This window comes from Dicentrarchus labrax, unplaced genomic scaffold (genome assembly GCF_905237075.1).
Source record: "Dicentrarchus labrax unplaced genomic scaffold, dlabrax2021, whole genome shotgun sequence".
NCBI classification, from domain to species: domain Eukaryota; kingdom Metazoa; phylum Chordata; class Actinopteri; family Moronidae; genus Dicentrarchus; species Dicentrarchus labrax.
In genome coordinates, this window is record NW_026136709.1 from 13,905,030 (window position 1) to 13,920,335 (window position 15,306).

At 43.6% G+C, this 15,306-nt stretch overlaps 2 protein-coding genes across 2 annotated transcripts; one reads left to right on the forward strand and one right to left on the reverse strand.

Annotated features, from left to right (window-relative positions):
- Positions 1-783: 783 nt before the first annotated feature.
- On the reverse strand, positions 784-10,271 carry cdk8 (cyclin-dependent kinase 8). Its single transcript, XM_051411565.1, has 14 exons — positions 10,138-10,271; positions 8,264-8,773; positions 6,792-6,867; positions 6,219-6,329; positions 5,478-5,618; positions 4,786-4,843; positions 4,562-4,693; positions 4,302-4,445; positions 3,392-3,461; positions 3,108-3,180; positions 2,806-2,903; positions 2,550-2,628; positions 2,214-2,372; positions 784-1,842 (listed from the first exon to the last, which is right to left on the reverse strand). Exons 2-14 carry the CDS (start codon positions 8,389-8,391, stop codon positions 1,717-1,719), a joined length of 1,395 nt encoding a protein of 464 aa, XP_051267525.1. The 5' UTR covers positions 8,392-8,773; positions 10,138-10,271; the 3' UTR covers positions 784-1,716.
- On the forward strand, positions 10,183-15,098 carry rnf6 (ring finger protein (C3H2C3 type) 6). The gene is given in 5 exon segments (XM_051411564.1): positions 10,183-10,279; positions 11,442-11,597; positions 11,793-11,957; positions 12,295-12,632; positions 12,634-15,098. Coding segments are annotated over 4 exon segments (2,157 nt in total). The 5' UTR covers positions 10,183-10,279; positions 11,442-11,455; the 3' UTR covers positions 14,146-15,098.
- The last annotated feature ends 208 nt before the right edge of the window (positions 15,099-15,306 follow it).

The window sequence follows — 15,306 nt, forward strand, 5'->3', positions numbered from 1 at the left end:
AATGTGATAAAGTGGGGCAGTAGAGAGAGAAAAGACTATGTTGGCATACTCGGACGTCACAGCCAATGTATGACTCTTTGTTCCAAGCTCGAGTTTCTAGTGCACGTGAAAATTTCATGTTGATCAACAGAAAATGAATCAGCAAATGTTTTCATAGTTCATTTACAAGCAAAAATGTAAAATAGTCTCTGGTTACAGACTCTTAAAGGTGACAATTTGCTGCTTTTCTTTGAATAGTTGTAGGGTTTAGACTGTTAAATGTATATCAACTTGTGCTATTGGAAATTGTAAGTGCCTTTCTCACTATTTGCTGATTGTATATAGACAAAATTAACTGATTAAATCAATATTGAAAAGAAATAAGTACAAATAACACATTTAAATATTTGTTGCAGCCCTACTTCACAGAGGATATTTCTTTAAGTGAGCTTTTAGCTTAAAGTCTTCTGTCCTAAACTCTAAAAATAACATTTTCAGGTTAGCATATCAAAGAGCCATTATAAGTAGGACAATGACCATGTGAGATTTCTGTGACACTGGATGTTGTTATAAGCATAAAGATGGATGTCACCATTAAAAACAGAGTCTTCCAGCTATTACATATGCATTTCCTGCAAGCGTATACAATTTACATGAAGTCTTGAGAAAAAGTTAGCAGCTCTAGCTTTGTGAAGCAAAAGAAAAGAAAGTAAGAAAGAAAGATGTCATTAAGCTGCAAAAGTCAAATACTTGTTTACGTTTGCATCACTGATCAGCTGCTTGCACATACTCACTCCCAAAATATCAATGTTTCCACTTTTATTGTCAGGGTACTTGCTTCATGTAAAATATTTCAATACAATACAGTACAATGCATGTTCCATCTGCCATCCTCCATGCGATTGGTTGGTTTTGTCATCATGTTGTAAGGCTTGCCCACAGCATACAGCAGCTGAGCGCTCAGTCAGCGCGAGCTGCTTTGCCACTCTTGCCATGAAAACAAAACCATTAAAACAGATTAAATTATAAACTACTAAAATCTTTTTTGTAATCTTTTTTTTTGTCCTTTCAGAAAACCCTCAACGCCACAGCTGTGGGGGCTCCGCATCCTCCCAGCATGCTTCACAGCAGCTCAGTTTAGTCCTCAGCTGAGGCCCTCACGGGGCCACACACACACACAAAATAAACAACCGACAGACAGACAGACAGACAAGAGGACAGTCGGACAGGGAATCTGTCACCGCTGGCAGTCACATAGCAGCTTTCAGTCTCATCCAAACTTCGACGGGAAAGGGGGGTAGGGCGTAGGTGGAGGTGTGGACACAGGTGGAGAAGAAGGAGAGGAGATGACACAACAGGTTAACATGTGTCCCCCTCCCCCCCAAAACCAAGCCACGTTCTCTTGGCTGGTTTGAGTAACAAACAGTTTAGATTTCACCTCAGTATCCATTCTTCTCATCCTCCCGCCTTGTGTTTTGCTCTAAAGCAGTGTTTCTAATTCTGGGATTATGGTGTGTTATCTTGAAGAAGTGTAGACTCTTGTTGTTCTGAACTAACAGACTGCTGCAGACAAGGCCCCCTCTGTGGGGTCGGGCAAAGTGGGGTTTGGGGGGGTTTGTTTCCTTGGACATCCCCACATCCCTCAGTACATTCGTTCAGGTGGGCATGGTGAGGGCTGTGTATGCGTGTACATGTTTGTATGTATAGGTATGTACGTATGTGTGTGGGAGAGGTGTCTCAGTAGCGGTGGGTCTGGTGGGAGTATTGGGGCGGCTGTTGGGAGGTAGAGGAGTATCCCATGCTGCTTTGGGGCAGTGATGTGCTTGGTCCAGGGTTCTGGTAGGCAGCATGTGGATTGGAGCGCTGCAGGGAGGAAGAAAACAAGAAGAACCGTATTAACTACACTCTGGTAAAACTCTTTTTTATGGTAGTGCCCACCCAGACAGAGGTATATAAATGAAACATGGAACAAATAAGGTCTGATTACTGGCTTGAGTGCTTACAGGAGGGCAAACATTGTGCACTGTAGAGGGCAGTATCACGCAAGTAGGTTCTTATTCATGACAATTTATTTGACAGATGCACTTTTGTATATGAATTGTTTATCAACAAAAGCTAAATCTGCCTCGAATGCAACTTCATAATCTCAGAAAGTTAAAACTTGAGTAAACATGAGTGTGACTGTATGTGTGTGAATAAGAGAGTTAGAAAAAGAGAGGGAGTGAGAGACTTACCTGGTAGTCTGAGGTCATGATGAGGCCACCTGAGGTAGTGGTGGGCGGGACAACTCGCACTTTCTTCAGAGGCGGGCCCTGGGCGTGGCTGTTGTCAGGGTTGCCAGTGTGCCCCGCCCCGTTCGTGTGGTTGTTTCCCTGTTGCTGCTGCTGGTTCTTCTAATAGTTATAAAAAAAAAAAAGGACTATTGTACATGTGTTCATTGTATTGTATGTGTACATTTTAGTGCTGAAGCCCTATTGTGTATTTACTACCTCTTTGCAATGTTTCCCTTTACCTGTATTTATTCATCATATGAGCATTTTGAATGAGACAATATGTGACACATTTCTTACTTTGTCTGCCTTGTCTTCTGGCTCCTCCTCTGTCAGGAACTCCCTCTTGGGATAGGGAATCTGGCAGCCTGCAAACACACTGGGGAAAAAAAAAAAAAACGCAAAACATTTATTCCCATGACTCGCACCTAATTAGCTAAGGGACCTGTTCAACGTGGTTGATGTTCCTAGGTCATGTGACTCAAGCTAAGGAGCAGCACAAGATAGACAAAACGGGATACAGACTGTATGTGAGTGTGTGCGCGCTGTGACTCACTCAGAGGTAGGCAGGGGCTCCTCCAAAAAGTAAGGGTCCTGCATGGCCTGCTCAGATGTGATTCTACGGATAGGGTCCATGGTCAACAGCTTCTGCAGCTTTATTGAATTGCACACAATGTTAGCCTCAAACGAGAAAACATTAATAGAAGTGGCATAATGACAACGCACGCTTCGTTTGTCACGGAGAGCCAAACTACAGCTACATGGTTGAAATGGATTTGCTGTCATAATGGTACTATAATGTCTTTAAGTTATGCAAATGACATGCAATTGCCCTATTACCAAGGCATTTTAACTCACCAAGTGGAATGCTTTGCTGTCTGGTTTGACTTTATGTTTTTCCATGTACTTTATAAGGCTGCAGTTTGTGTATCTGTGATAAAAAAAAAGGAGCAAATATATCAATATCATGCCTTTAGTGTAATTACCCCATAAAAGAACACACAGAGGTTTTACATGGTTAGGTACAAGTTGTGCACAACACTCAAAATTGTCTTTCTGCCAGCAGACACAGCACTTTGCTTTGCTCTAACTTTGTTTCTAATCTTTGAGAAAACTGGGACAGCGGTGCTCTGCAGACTCACGTGTTCCTCCTAAAGTCTTTCATCAGCGTGGAGTGTTCTGGCATCTTTTTGATGTCCTCCCAGTCTTTATCTGTCAAATGAGGGAAAGACAGGATTACACCACGTCACACCCTCCCTCCCTTCAAGAACAGATTATTGAGGTTGTAGGGTCTGTATTACAATCTTTTTGAGCACAAACACTCATGAGTTACCCACAACAACCCCTTTATTACAACAAGAGCATGTTGAGCTTTGGTTCTGACTTACAGTTTAAGATCTGTGTTGTTTTTTTATATATCTATATATACATATAACACTTTTCAATAAAAACTTCCATAACTTTAAATGGCAAACATGGCAAAGGGATTGTAAAAATTGCCCCGATGCACAATTTGTAAGGCTTGGTTTCCTTCAGAATCAAAACAAAATCCATCAGACAGACTGGTGGGTTGCACAACTAGAGGAGCAGAGATGGTAGAAGGGGAAAAAAAAGAGATCAGAAGCAGCTTAAGTGAACTGGAAAATATAGGCTCAAATGTAGCCTTGCAAGTAAAAGTTTCTATGTTTGTGACTTGGCTTCATCTATGGTGTCAGTTGATGTTCAGAGCCCACAGACCACATTACTGCCTAAAGAAAAAAGAGCAAGAAAAGACCAAGTAAATTATCTGCCTCTGCTAAGGAACGGAAAATGCTTATCCTTCCACAGCATTTTTCCATTGAAAAGGCAACAAAGCAGCTGTGGCACTTTGGTATACTAGCATCTGAACAGCACTAATATGCATACACTATTTGGAAAATCACAGTAATACAGTAATACAGTAATACATCCCCTTTTATTTGAATTGCTTCATTCAGGTGTATCAATAACAAACCAGTATGTATGATGTAATGATTTTAAATGGAGCAATTTCTGGCAACACTGGACTCTTACCAGCAGGGAAGCCCATGACATTAAAAATGCGGTCCAGTTGGTCGTGGTGATATGGGTTACTGGTCTTGATGTCCTCCTGGCGACAGTGGAATATGGGCTCAGACGTCAGCAGCTCTGCAAAGATGCAGCCAATCGCCCAGATGTCTGAAAGAAAAGCAGAGCACTCATTAACTTAAGCTGTTCCCTAAAGTCAGTCGAAGCCGATGCACTCGATCGCACACTGGAAGCTGCACGGAAAGATGGTGTTGCACAGTTCTCACCGATGGCTTTGGTGTAGTGCCGAGCCCCAAGCAGTAGTTCAGGTGCTCTGTACCAGAAGGTGACCACCACAGGGTCAAGATCGGCTAAAGGCTTCAGTGGTGAATTGAAGAGACGGGCAAACCCCATGTCCGCTGCAGGGATATTATATATTATAGTCAGTAAAGTAAGAGCAGACTTTAACAATACATGATATAACATTTTAAGAAGGAGACAATATACATACCTATCTTTACTCTACCCCTCTCTGGCCCTTCCCCCATCACTAAAATGTTAGCTGGTTTCTGAGGAGGGAAAGAGACATACCAACAATTCCATAATACAAACATTTAAAAAGAAACAACAATAATTCAGATTAGTTTGGCCCAGTTTCTGAAATATGGTGTGTTATCAAAACTTTGTTGCTGCCCTCTAGTGGACAAATAAACCCACTGCACCTCACAAGAGAGAATGTCAACCATTTCAATCTCATTTTGTCAGCCAGAGGATGTTAATGGCAGATTTGGCATTACAATCAAACTGTTGAAATCTGTAAACAAACTACTTTAAGAGTATTCCTAACTTCTTCTTTTACAGAACCCTTTGCTATACAAGGACGCTAATACATTTCCGGTAGATCACAATAAATACTAATATTTATAATGTCAGCTTTTATGTAATAGAATATTGTAGAACAAATGTATACAAGTGAACAAAGACCAAAAAAAGCACACACAAATCTTTTAAAATATGTGAAAACAGGTAGTTATGAGACATAGCTGAACACATGCAGATTGACACAGCTTCACATGCCTTTGACTTGATTCTCTGCCAAATAACAATCTTCCAATCTCTCATCAACTGTTGCCTTGTTTTCCCTTCTACCTAAATATTTTCTCTGCCCCCCCTCTTTCCCCCCTTATTCCCCAATCCTCTTACAAGGTCTCTGTGGAGGACCCAGTTGGCATGAAGGTAATGGATGCCATCCAGGATCTGGTAGAGCAGAGACTTGACCATTCCTCTAGGCAGCTGAAGTGGCTTCTTGTTGGCCTTGGACGCTCTGTGGAACTTAATAATGTGCTACAGAAAGACAAGGTAACAGTAATTGTGGTGTGTGTGCACCCATGTTGACTGAAATCCATCATTTTGTGTCCTTTTCCACATTCGTATGGTCACAAATGTAAGTGTATGCTACAGGCAGGAGGAATAAGGCTGATGTTTGTGGCCTGTGTTTCCACTTACTTGGGAGGGAAATGTGAGTGTTGCAGCTTTGTGGCAGAAAATGGCATTTAAAAACTCAGTTCTGATACCCTGCCAAACGTAATGCAGCAGAGGTTTGACTACCAAATGTTGAATACTTCTTGGTGTATGTCTACGTTTTAATGAGACATCACAATGCATAATTAGCACCATTTTCAGTCTCCTTCCTTAAAACTGGCTGATGGCGTTTGTGTGTATAGATATCAGCACTACGAATAACTCTGTGTGTGTGCATGTTTGTGCTTTTGTCACGCATTTAAAAAAGGGAACTGCTCAGTTACAAAGACAGAGTGTGTTGGTCTAAAATAAATATCAACATGCATTCCCACTCAATTTCGCATATTCAGTAGATAAGACTGCTATATGTTTGTTAAGTCATGCCATGCAGCTCCAGTGTGTGTTTGCGTGTGTGCATTTTACCCAGAGATCGTGTTCGGCGTAGTCAAAGAGCAGCCATACTTTACGGTCTGCGTGTGACAGGAAAACCTTCTGCAGTGAGATGACATTGGGGTGCTTCAGCTCCCGCAGCAGCTGCAATACACAAACCCAATCAGAGCACTGAAGACACACTCTCATGGCAGAAACCATGAATAACAAATAGCCAATTTGTACTAATTAATGCATATATTAACTGTTAAAAGTGAAGAATGTATAGTGCTGATTACCATAAGGTAGACACACTATCACCTGTACAACTGAATGTAATAATATAAAAGTATGTGCAACAAATAACACTTTCTTTAAAGCATATTATGATGGTATTGATTTTTAGGAAATAGTTTTAATTAACGACATTATACATTAAAGCCTATGTGCTAATGTGTCTTCTTCGGTTATTGTTTCTAGCTCTTTAATTGTATGTCTGTTGCTTGCTTACTTAACCAAAGCAATTTTGTAAAGGTGATTCGGCCATTACATAAACCACCTTGGAGTGGAATGAGGGTGTTTAACAGAGACCAAATGAACGGACAGAGTAAGCCAAGCAGTTCTTACTGCAATCTCTCTGCAGGCTGACATGGAGATGCCAGTGCCTTCAATCTGCTTGAGGGCGTAGTCCTTATCATCCTTCCTACAAACAGAGAGAGGGAGAGCAACATCAACACCACACCAGACTGCGGGCCCCCTGAGAGCTGTCTGCACAGAAACATAAAGGGGGGCACTTGGCAGCTGGCACAGAGAGTCTGAGAAGAGGCCGAGTTGCATTACCTCCAGATTTGTGTAATCAAGCTCACCTCTGAGGCTCAAAACAATAGAAGGGGAGAGGAAACAGGCCCTGTCTGGCAGCTGGCGAGGGACAAACAGAGCACTGGGACTGGCTCTCACTTGAATGAATCGGGTGCAACCCCTCCCTCCCCCTGGCCTAAATCATCTCATAAACCCATGCTTTGTGCCTGCTCAGGCCTCATCCAACTGCTGCAGCACAAATTAGCTCACAGAGTCTCATAAACAGCAGTCTCCTAAAGTGAACACAAACATCTTTAAACACTTTAGGGTTCTTTTGTGCGGTTCCGGCTGCCAGTATGTCCGGGCTGCGATAATGCACAAGAGCTGCCTTCAGCTCTCCCCCAGCTCTTCAGTCCAGACTGTACAAGGATTGCATTAGAAACAGTAGAAAAAAAGGGAATAAATAAATAAATAAAAAGGTTTAGAAACGACCCACCCAGGTGTCCTCAACGTTTAAGGTGGTGACCATGAAGGACAATCTCTAAAGTCCAGTCGGGGGGGGTTGTTGCATCATCCCCATCTTTCCCTCCCCTTATTTCATGTCATCGCTCCCACTGTTGACTAAAAGGCAAAAAATGCCAAAAAACACTTTGGGAATGAACGAGGGTTGAGGTTACATATAAAAGAGGCCAAAAAACAGGAGAAAAAGAATATAAAAGCACCAAAAGTGTAGGCATGTTATAGATTACAGCTTTGCTTGCTTAGTGCCTCATTCCTCTACAAATGAACACTTTCATCCACTCACTTCAGGCCTTCTTGGTGTCGATCAAACCAAGCTGGTGTAGAGATATTTACCTCGAGATCACTAACTTGCACATGCACCTGCTGTATCTCACACCCGCCTACAAAGCCTCTCACATAATACCACATTAAAACAATGTACACTCTCGAGCAACAACACAGGAATAAAAAAAAAACGTGTGAACAAAGACAACAGCACAAGTGAGGGCGAGCCACAATCCCAGAGGCAAACCATAATGACAGTGCTCTTACACTCGTCACTAAGCCTCATCAGCACTCTGACAGTGCAGGTAATCTAAACACTGGCCTTATTTCTATTCATAAATCTCTTTACGACGAGCCTCCTCTGCCATTGGCACACGATTACAAGCCTTGTTAGAGGACGAGGAGATATGTGGGGGGGGAGAAGTAATTAAAATGTATTTGGGAGAGGGGAGGAGAGGGGAGGGGGCTGGCGATAGGGTTCACTGGCTTAGAGGCCTTGCTGGTCATCAACTCACCCATCTTTTCTCTTCGCCTTGTATACATGACCGTAGGTGCCTCTTCCCACTTTGCATCCTTCGTACTCAAACAGGTCCTCGACACGCTCTCTTTCGCCGGTCAGCTTCACTTTGAAATCATAGTCCATTTTCTCCTCTGTTTGGGCTTAATGCAACCCGCTCCTTCCTTCTTCTCTCTTTTTTTTTTCTCTTTAAAGCGTCGCTTGGGAGGCAACTGAGCTACACCAACGAGCTCGCTTTGGTTATTCGGCTAGTTGCCTTCCCCAGCGTGGCCCTTTCTTCCTTCAGCCCAGCTTCCACATCGAGTTCTCGGGTCGGATCGTGTGTACCGGAGGGGATGCGCGGTGCTCGGAGATAGTCCAGGTGGAAAACGAGCCCCGAATATATTTCCTTTCTCTTGTTGCTGCGTTTCTCTCTCAGCCGGTATCTGCTCCAAAGAGACGCACTTCACTCAGTAGCGACGGCGTATTGGCGCACGGCAGTGTCGTAAAACGTCGTGAAGACCAGCTCCTGCAGCAAGAGAAAGAGCAGAAAAGAAAATGGGTAGACAGGATTACACCACGTGGAAATTCATACTAGAGCTCATGTATATGTTAATTTAATCATAACAACTGTATGGGGGAAAAAAATATACATCTTTTGCTATATTGTAGCATATTTTAATACTATAATACGGGAGAATAATTTTACTTTTGTGTGCCTATTACCTCATTATGAGAAGGGATTAAAGCCAATAAGATCATATTTGTCTCCGAATAACATAATACGTATATTATTCTTAAAGGTATGATACTAATTAGAAAAGGTAAGTTTATTTGCACAGAGGCATGCACTGGAACAATATTTAAAACCCAATATAGATTAAAATATGAATTAATTTACATTGAATCAAATGGGATAAGAAGCTATAATGTAGTGATATAGCCAAATAATTAAAGTGCAGACGAGAAATTCTTTAAACAAATGTAGTTTTTAATGTAGATCTCAAAGCTGCTGGAGCACATACAATCATCAAGAGGTTACAAATGACCAGTTTAAGACATTTTACTGTAACATTACAGTGGTTGATATCCAAGGACACATTAGCACAGACTCACTTGAAGAATACCAGTAGGCTGGAGTATTATAGTGATTTTTCTTTTGGAAATATTGATAGAATGAACATATCATCAAGATGTTGGAGAAGCTGATTTGGCTGACCATAAACATAGGTGTGTGACAGGCAACAACCTTTAGAGGTGATGGTCAACAAAACAGTGTGAAGTAAGCACTCTTGAACACTAACAATAAACACCGTAAGTGTAATAGTCAGTACACATTTATATTCCCAGCATAGGCTACACTTTATTATTGTATATGGTGATGCAAGCTGACACCAAAATACACTATATGATGCACTAATGCTGCTCAGCCATAAGACATTTCATATATTATAATGTCACCTGATATTATGTGATATCATACTGGCAAGGCTGTGTTAGGATTTAGGTAAATAACTCAAATCCTTTATTTATTAAACAATAGCAATACCATAATGGAAAACAGTGCATTTAACGTAAACGCCCTGCATTCAAAATGTTGAATAAAATAATTAATAGAGTTGTAAAAATGGGTCCCTTAGTCAAAAAGAGTGTCTTATTTATATGAGACTAATAAAAATATATGTTTTAGATGCTCTACTCTTCTACATAATGTACCAGCACCATGTTTCAAACTGCATTTAGAGGTTTCAAACTACAGTTTCACAAAATGCAGTGAATTACTAGATTATTATTCTTCTGTCGACGTGCACCCCTGTCACTTCAGCGTGTTTTTTTTAGCCCATTTTAAAGCACAACAAACTTTTGAGCTTTGTTTCGCAGACGCGGCGTTACCTAGGAACTGATGTAGCCAGGGGACGTTGTTGTCGACGGACCGCGGTGTAACGTCGCACCACTGGTCCCATCTTGGTTTGAGAGAGAAGGAGAGAGAGAGAGAGAGCAAAGCGACCCGTCCATATTACCGCTGCTGTGTCAGGTAGTAAAATCCTTTTAACGTCCTTGTCATCCGTCGTAAAACACCGCTAGGGTTGTGCGTTAGGCTCCGCGCACATTGACGGCTGCGTTAAAGTGTTTGTCCCATTTAAATGTGAGGAGTTATTGAAGCTCCCGGCTGCACACAGCCAGCTAACACCAGTGTCGACGGGCTGCTGCTCGCTGGGTGCTAATGTGCTTGTGCTCGGGGTAGCGACTGAAAGCGTTGCGCATTCAAAATGACACCTCGCCTCCCCGAGTGGTCTCCGAAATTTGAGTGTTGTGTTCGGGCGACCACGCAGTTAAATCATTCCCACGTTTTACCACGTCGCTTTTTGTGTTTTTGTCCTAAAGCGGACTCAGATTCTTTGTCTTTCCTCCTCCTGCCCTGCGTTTACATGGAGGAGACCTCCGCTCGTCGTGTCCCGCCTTTGTGGAGCAGTGATTGGTCGGTTGCCCTGTCCGTCACTAAGAGCAGGCCTGTGATTGGTCGCTCACCAGGATGACAACGCCAGTTTTGTTGCTTTATTCCCCTGCCTTCAACATGGCCTTCCGTAGCTACTGTTGTAACTTGGCTAATATTAGCTCACATAAAGACTACGTTGTTGTTGTTAGGGTGTCTGTGGGGTTATTTCCATGCAGGGAATCAACTGAGAATTTACCACGTGTTTAATTTAGATTAACTTAACGGCGCTGGTCGTCGGGCTAAATGTTAGCAACGTTAGCAAGATTACTGTAGCTTTACCTAGTCTCTTGGTGCTGGAGTCTTTCGATAGAAAATGGATGGCGTTGTCTTAACTGTCGTCCTTGGCTAGAGATTAGTCACTGCAAGGCTAAGGTAATCGAACAACCCCTAACTGCGTTGGATTTTTGCTCTAGTTTCTGATACAACTTAGGAAGTGCATGATATAAAACGTTAGCTGAGCAAAACGTTTGTTCTGTTTCTTTCCAGGAGAGACTCAAATAATCAGGAGCTTGTTTTGTTCTTGAGCAGCATATTGTAATGACATGTGACATGAACATGTTGTCCTGAACAGTGGAGCTGCAGAGGCCTCTGTGTGACAGCAGCCCTTATTTATTTTTTTTAATACAAAATGTAAAACTATAATGGGTAGCTTCAAATGACACTCCACCCCTGGATGACTCTGTCACACATCTGTCAGCAGCACTTTTCACGGTGATGGACCCTCCTGGTGGGGGAGACGAACGGCGGAGGCAGGCAGAGCGTCTTCGACGGGAGGAGGCATACTATCACTTCATTAATGAACTGAGTGAAGAGGAGTACCGCCTAATGAGAGACAGCAACCTGCTTGGCACTCCTGGTGAGGAGAGAAACATCTTGCTATGTTAACACACTGATTGGGATTGCCAGTCTGGCCTTTCCTTATATAAATATGTTCTAAACACATGAAGTCTACAAATTATTATGTCACAACGTATGATACTGATAATCTGCTCTCAGTATACGAGTAGGGTAGTTCTTCTTGACCTACTGTTGCTGTCCATGTGTGTCACAGGGGAGGTGACGGCCGAGGAGCTCAGGCAGCGTCTCGATGGAGCAAAAGAGCGCATGTCATCTCAGCCCCGTACTGAGCAGCGCTTGCAGACTGCTGATTCTGGAGAACAGCAGGGAGGCAGCGGTGAGGGAGAGGAGAGAGGGGCTGGAGGGAGACGAGGAGCAGGTAGGGAAGGGGGTTGGGGTCTCTATCTGAGCTTAACAAATCTGGCTTTCACTAGTCGTGATGCCATATGGCTTGGGTTAAATCCCTATTGATTAATGAAGAAACATTTTTCATACATTATTTAGGACAATTATCAATTAATGTAATATTTTAGGCATCAGCTTTGACAAGGTTGCAATATAATTAGTTTGACTGATACGAACGTATGAAACGGACTGGGTTGAGTGTTGTAAGTGAACACTGGGAAACATCAATCTTTTTCTTGTACAAGGGAATAGATCTTTCGGAGAATACACAGCTTACATTTAGTTTACAGTCTTATTTGTTTTTGTTACAGGGGGCACAGAGCCCGGAGCAGAAACTTCTAATGGTGACTCATTACTGGAGTGGCTGAACACTTTCAGACGCACTGGTAATGCTACCCGCAGTGGGCAGAGTGGCAACCAGACATGGCGTGCTGTCAGTCGGACCAACCCTAACAGTGGAGAGTTCCGCTTTAGCCTGGAAATCAACATCAACCATGATCAGCCAGAGCCGGGGGAGCATAATGACACTGCGGACACTGCAGAGCTGCCAGTGACTGCCCCAAACACAACTTCCCCCTCTATACGCACTGTTTCTTCTTTCTCCAACCCTCGCCCTTCAACCACGCCAAGGCCAACCCCGTACCCCACCCCCCCGCCCAGCCCTCAGCAGGAGAATGCAGACACGGCGTACACGCAGCAGCACTACCACTCTTTCTATGAGCCCTCCTGCACTTCCTGCGCCAATGACCACCCCAACTGCTGCTCAAAGGAGAGGTGCCACTTTGCACTCTTTAGCACCACCTCCCACTGTTCCCAACCCACCTCTTGATCAAACTACACCTTCACAACAAGCTCTCAATGCAGAAGTAGAGCAGGGCAGTGATGATATGTCTGCTTCAATAGACTGTCCCCGTGTGTCACCCCAGTCTGTATCTCAGGCCCCAGCAGTGGGACACGAATCACGTGGCAGTAGGACTCGATCGCGTGGTCGTGCACGCAGGGCCGCATCTGGGGTTGGGGTTTCATCCCGCTTGTCAAGGCGAAGCCGTTCCCCCTTGCACAGAATACCTGTTGCAACAGCCGCTCCACCATCGAGCAGCGGTGTCAGTGGTTCTAGCATGCACACTGTTGAGCCAGGCAGTGGCACAAGCTCTGTTTCCATGGAAACAGGAGAGGCTGTGGCAGAACCTGCAGCTCTAACAGAGACAGCTGTAGAGACAGGAGAACGCGAGAGTGAATCGCATGTAATAGGATCAGGAAGTTCAGCTGTGCGACGGCATCCAACCATTATGTTGGACCTGCAGGTGAGAAGGATTCGACCAGGTGAAAACCGTGATCGGGACAGCATCGCCAGTAGAACGCGTTCTCGCGCACGTGTTGCTGAGAATACGGTCACATTTGAAAGTGACAGTGGTGGATTTAGACGCACCATCTCCCGCTCTGAGAGAGCTGGAATCCGCACCTATGTGAGCACTATACGGATTCCACTGAGGCGCATCAGTGAGACGGGCCTAGGGGAGCCCAACTCCACCGCCCTGCGCTCCATCTTGCGCCAGATTATGACCGGATTTGGGGAGCTGAGCTCCTTAATGGAGACAGAGGCTGACTCTGAAACTGTTGCACCTAGCCACACAGATCCTAGTGGTACAAATAGTACCTCCAGCCCAACCAGTCGTCTACTTACAAATGAGAGCGCAGCTGGCCAGGTTGGTACAGGTGCGGTAGATCAGGAGAGGGTGGGGCTGGTGGGAAGCGAGGAGGACCAGGGAGGACAGGCCCGGCTCGGAGGAGCGGTGGTGAGCACGACAGAGGGACGGGCCACCAGCAGAGACACCAACAACCTGGTAGAAAATGGTACTCTACCCATCCTGCGGCTGGCACACTTCTTTTTGCTCAATGATGAAGAAGATGATGAACACCCTAGGGGCCTGACCAAAGAGCAGATTGACAATCTATCCACACGTACTTATGGTCAGGCCAGCCTGGAGGGGGAGATGGGTCGTGCATGCAGTGTCTGCATCAATGAGTATGCCCAAGGCAACAAGCTGCGTCGCCTGCCCTGCTCCCATGAATTCCACATCCACTGTATCGACCGCTGGCTCTCTGAAAACAACACCTGCCCCATCTGCAGGCAGCCCATACTCACAGTGCATCATGACTGACCTATTGCTCACAAACACAACTATTGTGTTCCTGGCTGGCTGAACTGAGCAGACCCAAGTGGGCTTTGCATGTACATAGCGCTTTCATAGTTAAATTTCTTTGAAAATATCCATTGTGTTGAAGCTGAAGAAGGTTGAACCAAAAGTGCGGAAAAAAAGAAACTATATAATGCAGAGAATTAACAAAACTTTATTTTTTTAGACTCTTTGTTTTCAGCAACTTATTGTTTTATTTTCTTCTTCCTGTGAGCTGTTTGGCTGGTCTCTGTCACAAAGCTTCAGAGCCCATGTCAATGGATGGCATTAATGCTTAAGGAGCTCCTGTAGCCGCTGCTGACTAGTCTCACTTTAACTCTTTAATGTCTGATACATGTGACGTCTCTTTGTCACAACGGGACTACACAGATCACTTCTAGACTTGATTTACTCAGTATGAGCTGTAAATAACTCACCACTGCTTATATTTAAGGGTTTTGAAGCAAGATGCTCCTCACATGCCATCTGTTTAGAATGTTTTTTTTTACATTCACCATTTTAAAGCTTTGACATCCATTTTAAAAGTGTCCCTTTAAAGTTGGTTAAGAAATGTATGATTTATTGGGATGTGTATGAGCTATGTATTTAAGTTTGAAATGAGTTTTATTCTGTATGTCTAGTAATATTTGTTAAGCCCTCTCCATACATTTGTCCCATATTATTGCAATACAAAATTCATCCATGTCACCCACAAAAATCAGCCACTTTGAGATCATCGACATTAACCATATAAGCAGCACAATTCAAATGAAATACAGAAGGCATGTGATAATCAGGAATTCAAAGTTGTAATTTAGTATGAGTTGTGCAATATGGAGAGAAAAGACAGTATTGTTTGTTTTGCTGTTCATTGTTGTTTACATTGTAATGCCTGATTATCATCTCCACTTAAAAACAAAGTCTTGTTTACCCTGAAATCAATGTTTCCTGTTGCTGTTTCGAATCCATGCCCGACAGACTCCCTGGGATCTGTGTCATGAAGTTTCATTGCGTAGTTAGCCTGATACATCTTCTAAGCAAAAACCTGGAACGTGGAATTAGAAAAATAAAAATAACAGAGTTTTTACAGTTGTCCAGCTAACTCTGAAATAGGTGCTGGAAAATGTATGTTTTGAGCATCTGTTG

Excerpts from the sequence above, each read along its gene's own strand:
- cdk8 (XM_051411565.1), bottom strand. The coding sequence starts at position 8,391 with ATGGACTATGATTTCAAAGTGAAGCTGACCGGCGAAAGAGAGCGTGTC. Across the intron at positions 3,462-4,301 it reads TGTCATGGGCTTCCCTGCTG|ATAAAGACTGGGAGGACATC; the intron begins GTAAGAGTCCAG and ends CTCATTTGACAG. Across the intron at positions 2,904-3,107 it reads ACAGCAAAGCATTCCACTTG|CTGCAGAAGCTGTTGACCAT; the intron begins GTGAGTTAAAAT and ends AATTCAATAAAG.